General features: G+C 43.4%; 1 protein-coding gene across 1 annotated transcript in view; it reads left to right on the top strand.

Annotated features, from left to right (window-relative positions):
- Positions 1 to 203: 203 nt before the first annotated feature.
- The window catches only part of VPS34 (vacuolar protein sorting 34), a 179,830-nt gene continuing 165,046 nt past the window's right edge, over positions 204 to 14,987 (top strand). Inside the window, exons 1-8 of the mRNA XM_087402441.1 lie at positions 204 to 517; positions 904 to 1,000; positions 10,054 to 10,150; positions 10,283 to 10,441; positions 10,716 to 10,925; positions 11,345 to 11,523; positions 11,611 to 11,758; positions 11,917 to 12,012. Coding sequence (XP_087258567.1) covers positions 412 to 517; positions 904 to 1,000; positions 10,054 to 10,150; positions 10,283 to 10,441; positions 10,716 to 10,925; positions 11,345 to 11,523; positions 11,611 to 11,758; positions 11,917 to 12,012 — 1,092 coding nt within the window. The 5' untranslated portion in view covers positions 204 to 411. The remainder of the gene's footprint in view (positions 518 to 903; positions 1,001 to 10,053; positions 10,151 to 10,282; positions 10,442 to 10,715; positions 10,926 to 11,344; positions 11,524 to 11,610; positions 11,759 to 11,916; positions 12,013 to 14,987) is intronic.

The following is a 14,987-nucleotide window of genomic DNA, read 5'->3' on the forward strand; positions in this document are numbered from 1 at the left end:
GTGGCATGAATAAATCAAGGTCAAACTATTTTTTAATCTATGATTATCGGAGATATATTTTCTATTGGATAAGTTGACCGAGTGTGTCCCAATTAAACAAATAGGAATAAGTTGAGCGAGTATGTCCCCATTTTACTAACAATAAGTGGAAATTTTGATGTACTAAATCAAAGTCAAACTATTTTTTAATCTATGATTCTACTGTATTAATCGTCACACGAATTTGGGCTCAAAATGAGTCTCTCTGTTTCCAATCGAGTCTAAGCATAGAGTCAGCCATTTTCTGATACATATTTCGCAGAGCTAAAGTACAACCAAATTTGGCTTCTGCTGGCCATGTGCTTCCTCGACAGATTGAATGTCGGATGCTTGCACTCAACGATTGATATTTGGAATTCGTAAGGGCTTGGGATGAGTGGACATGAGTTCAGGTTTTTCCTTTCTTGTGACATCAATCTACCCGTCACTTTCCGAGTTGAGACCCTTGATGGACAAATTTTTAGCCCCTCGGATTCAGGCATGTCCTAACTACGTTTCTATTCTTCGTGATTAGTAATAACGATTGAGCAACACCATCAGAAGAGATTAACGTCCCTATAGCAATATAATCAGAGGTGGTGTGTCCAGCTTAAGTTCGTACATGAATTTTGTAAATTATTAATAAGTTGAGAAGCCTCTTTCAAGGGCTTTTGCGTTCCAAAAAAGTTTCAGTAAGGCTGGACCTTAGGAGTGTATTGTTACGTGTAGTCTTCCATGCCTGATTCTGATTTTGGAGATGGGTCCGGACTCCGGTCCTTGTGATGATGGGACTTACTGTCACAATAATGCTGGAAGTGTTTCCTACACACAGATGAAGTGTCCTTGTACACTTTTCTAATAAGAGTTTCTCTGATGCGTTTCCAGAGGTGGCAAACTTGGTCGGAGATCCTACACCAGAACTATACGTTGAGTGTGCATTGTATATTGATGGCGTCCTTTTTGGGTTACCTACTCGCACCAGGTAGCAATTGCCTTTCAGTTTCTTAAAACTAAAGCATGTACTTCTCATCGACAGAGGTAACGTAGGGTTCTAGGATTTTGATGTGCACATCGGTTATAGTTGGGATTTAATTTGAATATACACGATCTGTAAAAGCTAGGCTCGCTTGGTTCTAATCACATAGATCTTTTAATATATGCCTTCATAAGACTGGATGGAATATATCCAACCTTGCTGGATCTTTCATAATTTTTGCTCATAGCAGGTGTCTCAATTTTTTCGAGTGCCATATACTACTTATGAAAGCAGTATATCCAAGATGTGACTATGCTTTCAGGCAGTACGATCACACATTGGATTCTGTTTGCAGTTTGTTACATGCCTGACTGGATCCTGTTTCTTAGCTGTGCTGTATTGTCAACATTAGCTGAAATTAAGTATAATCTTATAGCATGGCCTATCTTGAAGCTTTACCATATATGTCTTTTTGGTGTGTGCTACAATTGCAGTGAGTATGATCACCCTGTGTCTAGTTTTGATCTAGGGAGAGGGTTGAATATCGCGTGTCAGCAAATGCTGTGCTTATTGTCGACACGAACTCTCTCTCAAGATCATCAAGCTGGCTTTTTGACAAGGTTCCTCCTTAGAATTGTGGTTAGTCAAGGTGACGTGGTTTATATTGTAGAGTTGTGTCTAATGCAGTGCAGACTTTGGCATTGGTGTAAAGTTCTGCAAGTGCGTATGGCTAAGAAGTGGCAGTCTCCAAGCATTCTAGTTTCAATCTCACTGGTTTTGGTTCCCAGTAGTATGATTTGGAATTGTCACAATTATAGTCGAGTTGGCTGGATTAAGACCTTTCTTGGGAATGCTGTAGCACACAGACCATACAGAAAGAGCTTGGATATTACAAGCTGACTTTTATTGCAGTTATTTGGTTAGATTGACATGATGGATCAAGGGCGGACTAAAGAGCTTTGTCAACTTCTCTCAGATGCAGTGGTCCAGAATTGACACTATATGCTAGGCTTTGAGTGACAATTTGTGGATATCTTGGAAATCATGCATTATGTTTGGTGAGATATTTTTGGAAGAGAAGAAGAGTTTCTGAGTAACATCCAAGAACAGTCATAGAAGATAATGAACATATTTCTAAAAGGAAATCCATCAAGAGAGGCAGTGAAACAATATTCTCAAACATTCAGCCTGTTTTAAAAGACTTCCATGATAACCCATTTTTCATGCAATCCCAAAAACAAACTCTGGCACCATTTCCTTTGCAAGCTGCAGCAACAATTATAAATAACATTACTCAAGACTCAATAATATACTTAGTAATTACAAATTTTATATATGTATTTTTTGTTTTAGTTTGAGTTTCATATGGGTCATCGTGATAGAAATGTTTAAGGGCTGCATTTTGAGCTAATCAAACTTATAAATTATCGTATTATGACTCAAACATGGTTTATATAACTATGGCCATACTTGAAGATTATGCAGGCGGGCATGATATACCATAGGTGTATGCGTCTGATGGCCGCGAATGTCTGCATAGATCATTGACTAAGTAAGATCCAAAGTTTCATAACGATCAGACATCACATTTTAACTAGAGGTACAGCGCAAATCAGGAGGATGACCCGGTCCTACAAATGGGTGGCATGCCGAAAGTATTGGAATTGTTAGAAACTAGAGGTAGGTTGCTTGCTTAGAGCCAACACTACTCACGCAGTGGAAGATGAACCCCGAGATCTCAAGATAGAGAATGGAACAGAACTTATACACATGTGCATTACTTGAAAGTAAGGACAATTCAGATCTTGCATGGATTTATAGCCAAAACATTGGAGATATAAAGGTAGAAACCGTGTAGAAAATCTTGGTAACTCACCCCTGTTTGTTGCACCCTCTGATGGAAACTCCTCCTCCTGCCATGCACCTCTGTGTGTAGGCTTCAAAAGCTGCTCAAGTCTGAGGACTCCTGCAAAGTTCTGCTCTGATATGTACTGCAGACAAACCTCCTTTCTTAGCACCACCTTATGCTCTCCTAAATGTTATAGGTCTGCAGATAGGTGTGCTGAAGACTCCTGGATTTTTGTCCTGCTTGAACTCCTTCAGTGTGTTGCTGTCCATGGGGCTTCCACTGCTCTTCTTTGCTGCACAGCGATTTGCAGGCTGAGCTCCCAAAGAATGCCTGTTGGAGAGGCCTTTATATAGGCCTAGAACAGGCAGACCTGCAGTCTGCAGACTGACCCAGTCCAGCCAATCTGGAGCAGGCCAACCGGCTCCAATCTCCACCGACTTGGTCTGTTTTGCTGCCGACTGACTGCCGATGTGATCATTCTGTACACAGTCTCTGCTGCCATGGGCCTGGTTGCTGGGCTGCCGACCCTGTCTGCCAGCCTATAAATAGGCCTTTTACTATTCCATCACAGCCTCTCTGCCAGTCCCAGATAATCACTGCTTGCTGCTGTACGGCACCTGTACCTGCTGCTGTACCTGCTGAGCAGTCAGACTTGCTGTTGCTGGTTCAGAGCACTGATGCAGCCTACGTGCCCTTGCTGTACCTGCTGCTCCCCAAGTACCTTCATGCCCATGTCCTTGGTGCTGCCCACATGGCAGGCTGTCACTCTACGCTTTCCTCTCATTTTCTCAGGGTATGTCATCCTCCCCCATGTCGTCCTCATATGGGGGCTCAGAAGTGGGGAGGTGACCCTTATATTCCAACAGGAATATCCTTGCTGGTACTGCACCTATCGCAGAATGTCCCATGCTGTGTCTTGACAAGATAGATGCCCAAGATGTGAGACATAAGACACTCAAGGAGATCAAATGGCTCATAAAAAACAAGGAGGAGACAACATATGGTTTGGAAGTTCAGCAATTAAACATGCAGGAATGCCAAGCTGATCAGTTTAAAGAGTGCCAAAGGCTGCTCAGAAAAATGCAGCAAGAAAGGGATGATTTCAAAAATGATTTGCAGAGGTGCCAATAAGATGAGCAGATGAAAGGGGGATACTGTCAAGGTTTAAACATTAACTTAAGCATGCCAAGGATGCCCCCAAAAAGGAGATGATGCCTAGAAACATGTGCAGGAAGAGCAAGCTCCTTGAGCTTGAACTATAAGAACTCAGGCAAGAGATTGTCAATGGTACTCAAGACTTAGATGCAGGAATTTCTCAAGAACTGTGTGTTGAAGTTGACCCAAAACTGGGGAAGGCTTGGAGAAATCTAATAGAAAGCCAAGATGGATGCCAAAATGGAAGGCTACATAAAAGAGACAACGATGGGCTACTGTAGCAGGTGAGCACAAACTTGCAAGGGGAATGGAGGAGACTTTTGAGGAGGAGAGCTGAAGGCATAGAACAGGAAGCTCATGCTTGAGAATTTTGGAATCGAGCAATGTACAAGAGATTCCAAAAGTTTTTGAAACCTAGATGGCAGCTTATGCTTACGTACTGATGAGAGCATAACACTTAGTTTTGCTTTATGTCTCTTACAGACTCCCTTGTTCTCTTGCTTCTTTTCCTTTCTCCTTTGCTCTTTTGCTCATTTAAAAAAAGAAAAATTAATATGTAATATTGGATATATTCTGGTCTTATGAAGGTGTGCGTGTGTGTGTGTGTTTGTTCCAATGGCTTGTGATTGTTTCTGCCTTGTGCTTGTGTTTGTTGCTCACATGCTTCATTTTCTCAAGCTCTTCTTTAAGTGAGTTGACCTATCGCTTTACTTCTTCGGCTTGGAGCACGTTCCTTGATTGCCTTTACCCCCTCACGTTGCCACTTCACCCTTCCATCTTGCAGAACCGAGGAGGTTGGAAATTCTCCTGGACCTGGGCCATTACGTTGATGGGTTGGTGACCGTTTTGTACTCATCTGGGTTGGGAAGGATGACACTTCCGCACAAAACCATGGAGGAAATTAGAAATACAGGATGGCACATAGAGGGGCTCAAGTGGATGGAACAATGGAGGTCAGAAAGTCTCAACATGTAGCACTAGCTCAGAACATTGGCTCTGATCCCATGTTAGAAAACAGGGAGCTGCTTGCTGTAGCCAACTCCCATGCAGTGGAAAACTTGGAGCGATACCACACACACAGACACATTCTAAGACACACCCACACACATTGCAAATGAGTAGTGATGATAGCAAAGGGTGTTGAAATCAATGGATAGGCTTTGCAAATGGACCTAAGGTCGATTGGTGATGACAATAATAGAATCCAAGCATGTGACCATGTGATTTTAACACAAGACACACACACACACACACACACACACACACACATTTATAGGTGCACACATTGGTCTAATCCACATGCTCAAATCGACCCAAGGCTTGCATTGACTAGAATTTGGATTGTTCTATGTATTCAAATTGACGTAAGGTTGTTTTGCAATGGCGTGAAGAGCACTGAGGAATGCACACTGCCCCAACACCCCCACATAGACACACACAAACACACACATGCCATGGATTTCAAATGACCAAAGGTTGATTTGAAAACTCCTAGCATGTTCTAGTGAGTATTGAGGGACCCCTCCTCTCTTAAAATTCAACCCAAAGAGAGAGAAAGAAAGAAAGAAAGAAATATTAAACGTCTTAGAAGCCCTCACGGGACTATGAGACAAAGCACACACATCAAAAGGGTAAGCACCAAACATTAGTTATAGACTGAGAGTCTCTTGGGAGTGCATATACCACTTCCAAAGTTATTATAGATAAGCTACATTGTACTTGGTGAGATAGTCAGCCTGTATTACATCAGTTTAAGACTGAGAGTCCTTCGGTTTTGGATTTAAAATCTTTGATAAGTGCTTTTCCATCTCTGTGGACAGCCCATTTCCCTTCTTTGCGAGCGTCCTTCACTTTGTTCAATTCTGTGGACTTCATCTTGAGTTGAATGGGGGTGAGCTCCTCTGATATCCATACCTTGGTTCCTCTCAACTCATTTGTTTGCATGAGAATCTTGATTCTTTCTTTCTTGTAATTGAGTACCACTTTAGCTTGTGTCCCAATGGAGCCACAACGGTTATATCCTTCAAGTCCCACTCAATCTGAGGGGTTGCTGCTATGATATTATCAATCAGCAAAAGCCCTGCAAATGAGCCCCCAAAGGGGTATTTAAAGGCTGCATTGTGTGGGTTGGTCGGTTTTGGGACAGATAAAAGTCAGCCATTTTAGGGAGGGCTTCTGCCCTATAAAAGGGAGGCCCCTTGGCCTCATTTCACCAACACTTGGAGCAGCAATCCAGGAGCAGGAAGGAGCAATAGGAGGACCATCCTTGGGCCTATACAAATGAGGTGAAGGTGAGCTACAGTGGGTTGCAGACTTAGCTCAAGGAGCTGCCCACCTAGGCTGACAGCAAGCTGGAAGAGATCCTTTGGACAGAGAGACTACATAAGCTCAGTGGAGCACGCGGGTTCAGAGATCTAGAGGTGCCAGGCATATAATAGAAGAACCTTTTTGGTATTGTATCTTGTCCAGTATGTGGACCTCCAAGTGGGAATCCTCTGAGTTTTGGATGGAATCTGGATGTCAGTTGGAGAAACAGGTGCATACAGTCTGGAGTGTGTCGGTACTTGCAATTTGCTCCAGCGTTTGGATGAGCTCATAGGAATGCATTGGCCGGAAGTGAATTCCCGAACTTTAAGTGAGTGTATTGCAATTCGCAGGGTCTATGAACGGAAAGTACATCTTGACAACTTCGTTCGCACGCGCCGGCAAATTCAGGGTCATCCTTGCTGATGAATGGATATATTATATAAGCAAGCAGGCATTAGACATTTCCCAGAGGTGGTGTATGCTGCAGATTGATGGCATGGGTCCTCTTCCACGCTTTGTCCTCGTGTGCTGCTGCTGTTCGCATCTCTGCACTCATCGTTTTCGAGCTTCGCTATCTTGATTGTCAAGTGCTGGGTCTATTGCGATGCTTGCGATGCCGGCTTCATGACAAAGTCGAGCTTTTTCCTCGCTGGTGAGCTGTATGTGCGTGGATGTTCTTTGCAGTGCAGCAGCAGGTTGCATTGTGCAGTTCCTCTATATTTGGCTTTGAGCACAGTCTATTTACTGGCTTGCACACACATGAATGGTTGTGAAGTACACACATGGTTGATGAAGCTTGATTCCATAGTGAAACGATTCCGCTTGTAATTCCTGGGCTCATGTATCAGTCTTCCGCTGCGGGATAGTATGACATCTCCTGATGTACATTTACTGAGTGAGGGCTTCTTTGTGATGTGCCCGCCCTATGTGAGGCTAGATTAGGAGGGGGGTGCACGTGTACCAGGCCCATGTGTTCTAGGGCTGATTTGGCATGCCAAGGACTTCGCCAAGGTACAACAGGGGGTGTGGATTGGTATGGTGAGATTCGGGGGCCGGTATGGCTCTATTTGGGGGGATTTCGAGGTCCTTATGGCCTCTCCCTGATAGATGCCTCTAGCTGCCCGTGTAGACCCCTCAACCAAAGTCAAGTTGGGGGCCAACCAGGCCACCCACCTGGTCGGATAATCTGACCAGCCTATTCAAGTAAACCCAGTTAGACCTGACCCTTGGGTTGGGTCAGATCCGACCTTGTAGGTTGGTCCAAGTAGGCCTGCATAAGCAAGCCATCCGAAGACTAGTAGGTCCCGCGAAGCTTTCGGGATCTGAAAGATGGAGTGGGGAAAGAGGCTCCAATAACGCTATCAGTGCCCCAATACGGAGATTTCGGTGGGGGAACGCATCAGGTATTTACCCAAACCAGTAGGTCCTTGAGCGGAACCTATGCCTAGACATGCTAAATTCCGGACACCGATGCGTCGTGGCAGCTGCATGGCCAGTATGTCGTTTTCCCGAGAATCGATTCGCCGATCGAGACTGTAGGGGAAAAGGACTATATAGAGGCCCCCCCTTCTACCCTATTTTCACCACATGTTCTCTAGGTTTTTGCCCAGCATTTGAGGGTGTTTTCTCTTGAGTCTTGGTGTTGCATATCATTCCATCACATTCTTTCCTTCTTGTGAGTTTGCTGTTTCACTCTCAGTTTGCCGTTCACGAACACGCTGCACTTTGACACCCCTATTTTGTTTCCTCTTGAGTGAGATGGCTTCTTGTTAGAGATGGTAGACTCTCAGGTCTAGTTCCAGATGCTCAAGGAAGCTCCTTCTCTGGATCGGGGAATAGGTGTGGGGGGAAAACCGGCGCAAACCTCTTTGTTGAAAATCTTTGTCAAGGTTGGGTCCATAATACTTCCTCCATATGTAACGTTTTTAGTCTGTATTCCCTCATGATCTTTGGCTCGGCCATAATTTAGCTTCAAAGCTGCCATGTTTGACGTCACTGGTGGTGAACATTGTGAAGGAGGTGGGGCAGGGTAGTTGTGAGAGATCAAGTGGTGCATACATAAGAGTTTCAAAGTTTGTTGTTAGTAAGAGGAGAGGGGACTTGTCGCTCGAGCAACTTGTTCTAGAGTTGTACTAAACATGATATTTATTAACTTCTCGTTCTAGCAAACAAAAGCATGCTTCTTTCAATGATGGACCATACGACAATACTCGTATAACATCTCCACCTCGCTTAAAAGATGGTGCTTAGTCTCACACTCATCATCGTACCAGCTATTCCAAGGTACAAAGCCGAGGGGCGATGGGCGAGTGGAATGGGTGGTGTGTACAAAGGTCTGCAAGGTGGCTGCTTGAAGGTAGCGGCTTGATCTTCCAGGAGTGGGATGCTCTCAAGAGCTAGGAGGAAGGTGGAAAGACGTGCGGAGTACTCGAGGGAGAGGCTATGATTGAAGTGGATGTCATGATATGTGGTATGTGTGGGTTGTGTCGTGATTTGTGTAAGTGTGGGGGATGGATACACTAAAAAACGGATAAGTTTGGTCAGCTATTGGTGGTGGTGGGGAGACAGGGAAGTTAGTGATGTGCAGGGCGAAGGCAGGGGATCCCATGGGGTAGTCAACTACGTTGGAGCCAACTTGTGTGGAAAGCAAGTGAATCCACCCAAGGAAGGCCATCGGTCTAGACCGTTGTAAATGATAAGGTCATGTATCCTGCCAATGTCCAAGAAATTGTGCCCATAAGAGGTGACTGGGGCTTGTGTGTTTGCAGACACTAGGGATATACTTGCCTCATCTAGATCAACATCTGCCTGTAAAAATAAAATCATCATGAAAATCAAGTAGTACCTATTGTGTGCCTGTTCTCGCGTTGAATTCCCCATTAAGGACTTTCCCATGGCTTGAGGAATCCGTGATGTTTGGGATGCAGGGCTGCATATGGTGAGGCCTTAGCCTCCTCACAAAGATCTTTAGCAAAGTGTGAAGTGTGGGGGGGTAGAAAGCATATTGTGATGAAGAGGTCCTGTTGAGAGGTGCTTCGGCTCTGAATCCAAAGAATTCTGGAATGTGTGTTATGTCTCTCAACAGAGATCATCGTCATGAGAGATGATCTATATCCTCCCGATCCACGAAGTCCACCTATCTCCCGAATGTCGTCTTGGTATTGTCTCCCATGTATATCCACTGACTATAGGCAAAGGGTGCTCTAGGCTCTGATGGGTCTCTGTGTAGAAATCTATATCTCGTCTTTGTATGATTCTGAGAAATTCCCTGGATCGTATCATAATGTTCCATTGCAGTTTCAAATGGTGCAGTTCAGGGTCTTGGTGCATACTTTGACAATCATATGGCATACCTGATTGTCAACATTTAGAATCTAGATGTGTGACTAACAATATAATTTGTATGATGATGTAACATGGCCTGATGATGTAATCAGCATGCCATGCGCCACTGTATTATGCATTATCATAAATTTTCTAGAATATTATAGCCTTGTTCTTTATGTGCTGCAAATTTTTTATATTTATTACATATACTCTATTTTCTTTGTATGCCCATAGTCAGTCTTCATTTTTAGAACTACAGTTCATGCTTCTCTCTGGTAATTTGTTTCAGGGCCCCAAAAAAAATCAACGAATGTCCTCTACATAGAATAATGAGATTGGTTAATTGCTCTAAGGTGAAGCACTCTACTTTTAACTAATTTATTTGTAGAAGGTTTGGTTATTGATTTCTGTGTGTGTGCAGGCTTGCATCTTTTGAAAAACCATGCAAATGGAATGAACTTATCACGCTCAGTGCAAAATATCGAGATCTAACGGCTGATGCCCAACTCGCTCTTACAGTGAGTGATTTGATTTTCATACAAAACTAATAATCCATACTAGCCTGTATGCTGGGATGGACCAGCAGATATAAGCCTACTGTCAAGCTGATATGGTTCCTGTTAAACTGATTTACATGCATTAATTGGTAGGTATGGGATGTTTCCCATCCCAGGCAAGAAGTTGCTGTGGGGGGTGCCACTTTGCGACTTTTTAGCAGTAAGAAACGGCTGAAAACTGGGAAACAGAAGCTTAGACTTTGGCGGGGTAGGAGTGCTGATGGATCAGTACCTACAAGCACACCGGGCAAGGTTTGATCATATATATCTGTACGAAAAGCAACTTTAGTGAATAGTTGTGAGGACATGTTCATCCTAGGTTAAAAAGTGTTGGAAACTTAGTGACACGTTTTAGCAAGTGATTGTGTACATATGCTAGCTTTTCATGTGAGCGCATTAAACAGAAAGTGCGTGCATTTATTTTTTGGAGATCTTTGTTCAACGTCTTGAAGCTCAAATCTGTGTATGCACCTGTCCCACACACACGTGCACATACATGTGGACATGTCTTTATTGTGACCATCAGGTGCCAAAGCATGAGCGGGGAGAACTTGAGAGGTTGGAGAAGCTTGTAAATAAGTATGAGAGAGGCCAACTTCGGCACATTGAGTGGTTAGATCGGTTGACATTCAAAGCTATCGAGAAGATCAAGGAAACAGAAAGCAGACGTTGCGGCAGTACCCATCTTCATTTGATTGTGGATTTGCGCACATTTGAGCATCCTGTGGCTTTCCAGGTTAATCACCATTGACTAATCTCTTCGCTTTCCAGGATGTGGGGCAATATGCTGCCTTATTTATTGCATTTGTTGTATTCAATCTGGATTCAAGCTCCACTTTCCAAATGATGTTTTTCAGTGGATGCCAGTCTCATTTGCATGCACAAAGTTGTCTTCACACCTGCGGGTGCTGCTGGGCTTCAACATCTGAGGCAGTAGAGTCTTGTTTGCTTGCTGCTTGTGGACTCTGGTTGGCTCATTTAGTAGTGGACTACATATTAAATTTTTGCATTAAAAGATATCTATAGTTGTTAACTGCTGCTACTCTTCTTTCCACTTGCCTGAGTAGCCAAAGCTTCAACTTTCATTTCAAATTTTCTCACTGTTTGCATTGATTCATTTCTTTAATATCTTTCCTTCATGTGGATTCTTTCCAGGAGACGGGAGCAAATTTGCTGATGCAGTCTCCCATATCCCCAGCAAATGAGCTGGTCATTGTTTGGGATCCAGAAGTTGGGAAACAAAATCCCTCTGAGAATAAGCATCTGAAACTAGCTAGGAGCGTAACAAGGGGTGTTATCGACCGTGATCTGAAACCCAGTTCCACCGAAAGAAAGTATGAGCATATGATTTTACCTGAAACTTTTTGTAAATTCTCTCCCTTTTTAACTCCCATCCTTTTCCTCGATTGTTCATTTTGTAGAGAGATTCAGAAAATACTGAAGTATCCACCGACACGGAACTTGAGCGGGGAGGAAAGACAGCTTCTTTGGAAATTTCGTTTCTCTCTCATGTCAGAGAAAAGAGCATTGACCAAGTTTCTGCGTTGTGTTGATTGGACAGATGCGCAGGTGAGCATTACATTGTGCTATATATCTTGTAGTAAATGGGTAGTCTGTGGATAGATGGAAGCAAATAACACCTTTGTGCAGGTCAATCATTTCTTGTTATTGCTTTCTGCATAGTGCCACCTCTGGTCGTTTGTCATATCAAGATGACTATTTTGCAGGAAGCCAGACAATCTATTGAGCTGATGCGCAGGTGGGCCACAATTGATATAGCAGATGCATTAGAGCTGCTTTCTCCTGTGTTTGAAAGTGAAGAGGTAGTATCTCTTTGGAGAGACCCAGACATTGAGTTCTGTTGAATTTTGAATGTCAATCTCAGCTATATCTTATGGCATTGGATACCATATTTTGTAATCTGTTTCTTGGATTTTGGCTTTCCTGGCTTTAAAAAAACTAGACATGAGCCCAAAAACTTAATTGACATGTGTTACAATTCTCAGTGCCCAGATAAAAGGAAAGCAAAGGAACAGTGCCACTTTTTTTTATCTGTTTCTTGGATTCCTTTTCCCTGGATAAAAGAAGATTTCATATATGCAGGGGAGAGCCCAAAATTTTAATTGATACATGCTGCAGGGACCAGTGCTCAAAACTTCAATGCATGAGCTGCCGTCAGTAAAGAATCCCCCGTGGAGTCTCCCCGTTGCATCCATAATGAAACTCTTCTATTATTTACGTTCATGCTGCGGAAGGCTGCCATAGAAGGACTAAGATGAGGTAAAATCGTACAGCAGCATGTTACCTTGCTGTGATTGACTTTATCTGCAATAGCCTTCCTCATTGTTCCCTGGCCCCTGGTCTTCTTATTTCATCTGCTTCTCGTCAATGGTCGTGACCTCGATGTTTGGATCTGGTCCAGCTGCATCGATGCCTTCATGCTCTCATGACATTTAATCTCGTCATGATTATGGGCTCTGAGGGTGTCTCTAGGTTGGGCTTTGTTGTGCTGTGAATGGGGTGTGCAATGGTGGTTGCTCTCATTCCATCTCTTCCAACCAGAGTGTAGTGCTTTGCAATAGTGCGCTGCTCCAAACACCCCCAACACTCAGTGGTCCTTTTTTGGCTTTGTGGTCCCTCTCTTCAGATTGTGAGGCTATTTTGAAGTAAAGAACAGCATAGGGTGGTGGCCGTTTTTTGCGTAGCATCTTTATTCCTCTTTTTGAAAGCATCAGGCCATTCATCTTTATAGGGTTCTTTCAGATAATGGCGGGATGCTAGGGACTGGGACATTAGCTTGGAGCTGCTTGGCTATGTCAAACAAATGCTGCTCGCACTAGAGCTCCTCTTTTTTGCAGCTCAGGTTCGCCTTCACGAAACCACTTGATTCCCCTTTGCTTAGTCACGTTGCTCACCTTGATTGGGTCTATGGAGTTACACTTTGCATTGGAGGTTCATCAGATTCCTAAATAGCTGAGCGAAAGATTTTGTAGTTTGAGATGTGCTCACCCTCTTTCTACATGGGTGCTTTTATGATTAGAGGCGTGAGTTAGATGCTTGTAGAAGTATATCCCATGTTCTCTGGACACTTGTTGAAGGAAGTGTGTGGTCTCCTTCCTAGACTCATGTGCTGGGATCCATAGTACGGCACACAAACAGAAACAACAGTGCAAACATGAGAGTGAGACGATAGAGAAGAAAACTCGAACCTCAATGCTAAAGCAAGGGCTTCCAGGGCTCTGAATTTGGGGTGAGGCCACGTACTATAAGCTTGCCTAGCTAGGCTCTACTCTTTGGAGAGAGCCACGGCGTGCGCGCGTTTGTGTGTGTAAAATTGAATCGAGCTGTGCAAATGTGGAGAGAGCCATGTGTATTGAAGAACCTACAAGACAAATTGAGGTAGTGAGGGAGTTGGTTGAGTTTGAAGTGGATTGACTTCAGTGCACAGACAGCTTGCTGCAGTGTAGCCTCGTCCCCAACGATTATAAAATTCAAGATTCAGTAGCCTTGGGTGTGCCCTTTATACTAACATTGCCTAGGTTCACTTGCAGGAGTATCTGAACCAGGGAGCTTTCTTATCCGTCTGTATTCAGATTGTTTGTATTTTGGGGTCCCCTTGGTTCTTAGTACAGTTTTAGGCTTTCGTAGTTATTTTGGAGTTACAGGTTTTTGGTGTTTGCGGTATTTGAAGTCGCAGTTATCCTGAAGGCTGCAGATATTTCTCTAGCATAGGGAAAGGATATTGGTTTATTGGATGTAAATATTTTGGGTTATGTCTATATAGCTGTGAAATTGGGTTATGGCTTATTGCCACTATAATTTCAGTTTTTGAATAGCACGTGTTTTAAAACAACCCAACCAAGCAGGGTTTAACTCTTGGACTATATGTTTGAGATCTATGGAGAAAGGCACAAAGTAATTGCAATGAAACTTGAGGAAGAAGCCTCATGGGTGGATCCCATAGGATTGAGAGTACGGCTGGCACAGAGTGTCGCGCACTGCGGCCCATACATTGTCAGGTGGGATTGCTTTGTTAGAGGATGCCTTACAACAAATTTTGACTCAGCAACTACAGGCTGATATAGGCCAATGCGAACGTAGAAGGATGGTTCAAAGTATATATGCAAGACCGTCGAGGGAAGAAAACGAAAAGGCTTCTATGGAGCCTGAGACTAGTATAGATACGGTTGAGCCTAGGAAGGCTAAAATACCAAATATTGCCGATTATAGATCAGAAAAGTATTCTGGTTGGACGACAGGCCATAGCTCAAATATCATAGATGGTTGGTTGTACAAATGGAATCAAGCATTGGCCATAAAGGATAATGTGGCATCCACTATCTTGGAAGGGTTCAAGAAAGAGTTTACAAAACATTTCTTGCCTTCTAGCAAAGCATCTCTAGCTTGGGATCAATATAGGTACCTTCATCATAGAAATCTGTTAGTGGTTGAATATACTGACAAATTTAGGTGATGTGTAATGAAGATATTTGAACCTCTTCCTTAGTCGGTGCAAGTAAAGGATTTTATTTTTGGACTGAATGATAGAATTAAAATGGAAGTTCGGGCTAAGTATGCGAATACGCTTAATGAAGCAATAGCAATAGCTGTGAACTATGAAGATGCCAGAAGCAAGCCAATTGGATTTATGCAGACAAGAGCTTAGTATGAGTAATTGAAAAAAAGTGGGTCTAAAAAGAGTGGATTAGGAAGTCTAGTGCTTCACAGTAAGTGGACCAGCCAAGCAGGCAAAGCCGATTGGGGCTCCTTCAAAACCAAGTACCACCGTTGGAGTGAA

This window comes from Dipteris shenzhenensis, chromosome 31 (assembly GCF_047967505.1).
Source record: "Dipteris shenzhenensis isolate YYH24624 ecotype China chromosome 31, Dip_SZ_1.0, whole genome shotgun sequence".
In the NCBI taxonomy this organism is placed as follows: domain Eukaryota; kingdom Viridiplantae; phylum Streptophyta; class Polypodiopsida; order Gleicheniales; family Dipteridaceae; genus Dipteris; species Dipteris shenzhenensis.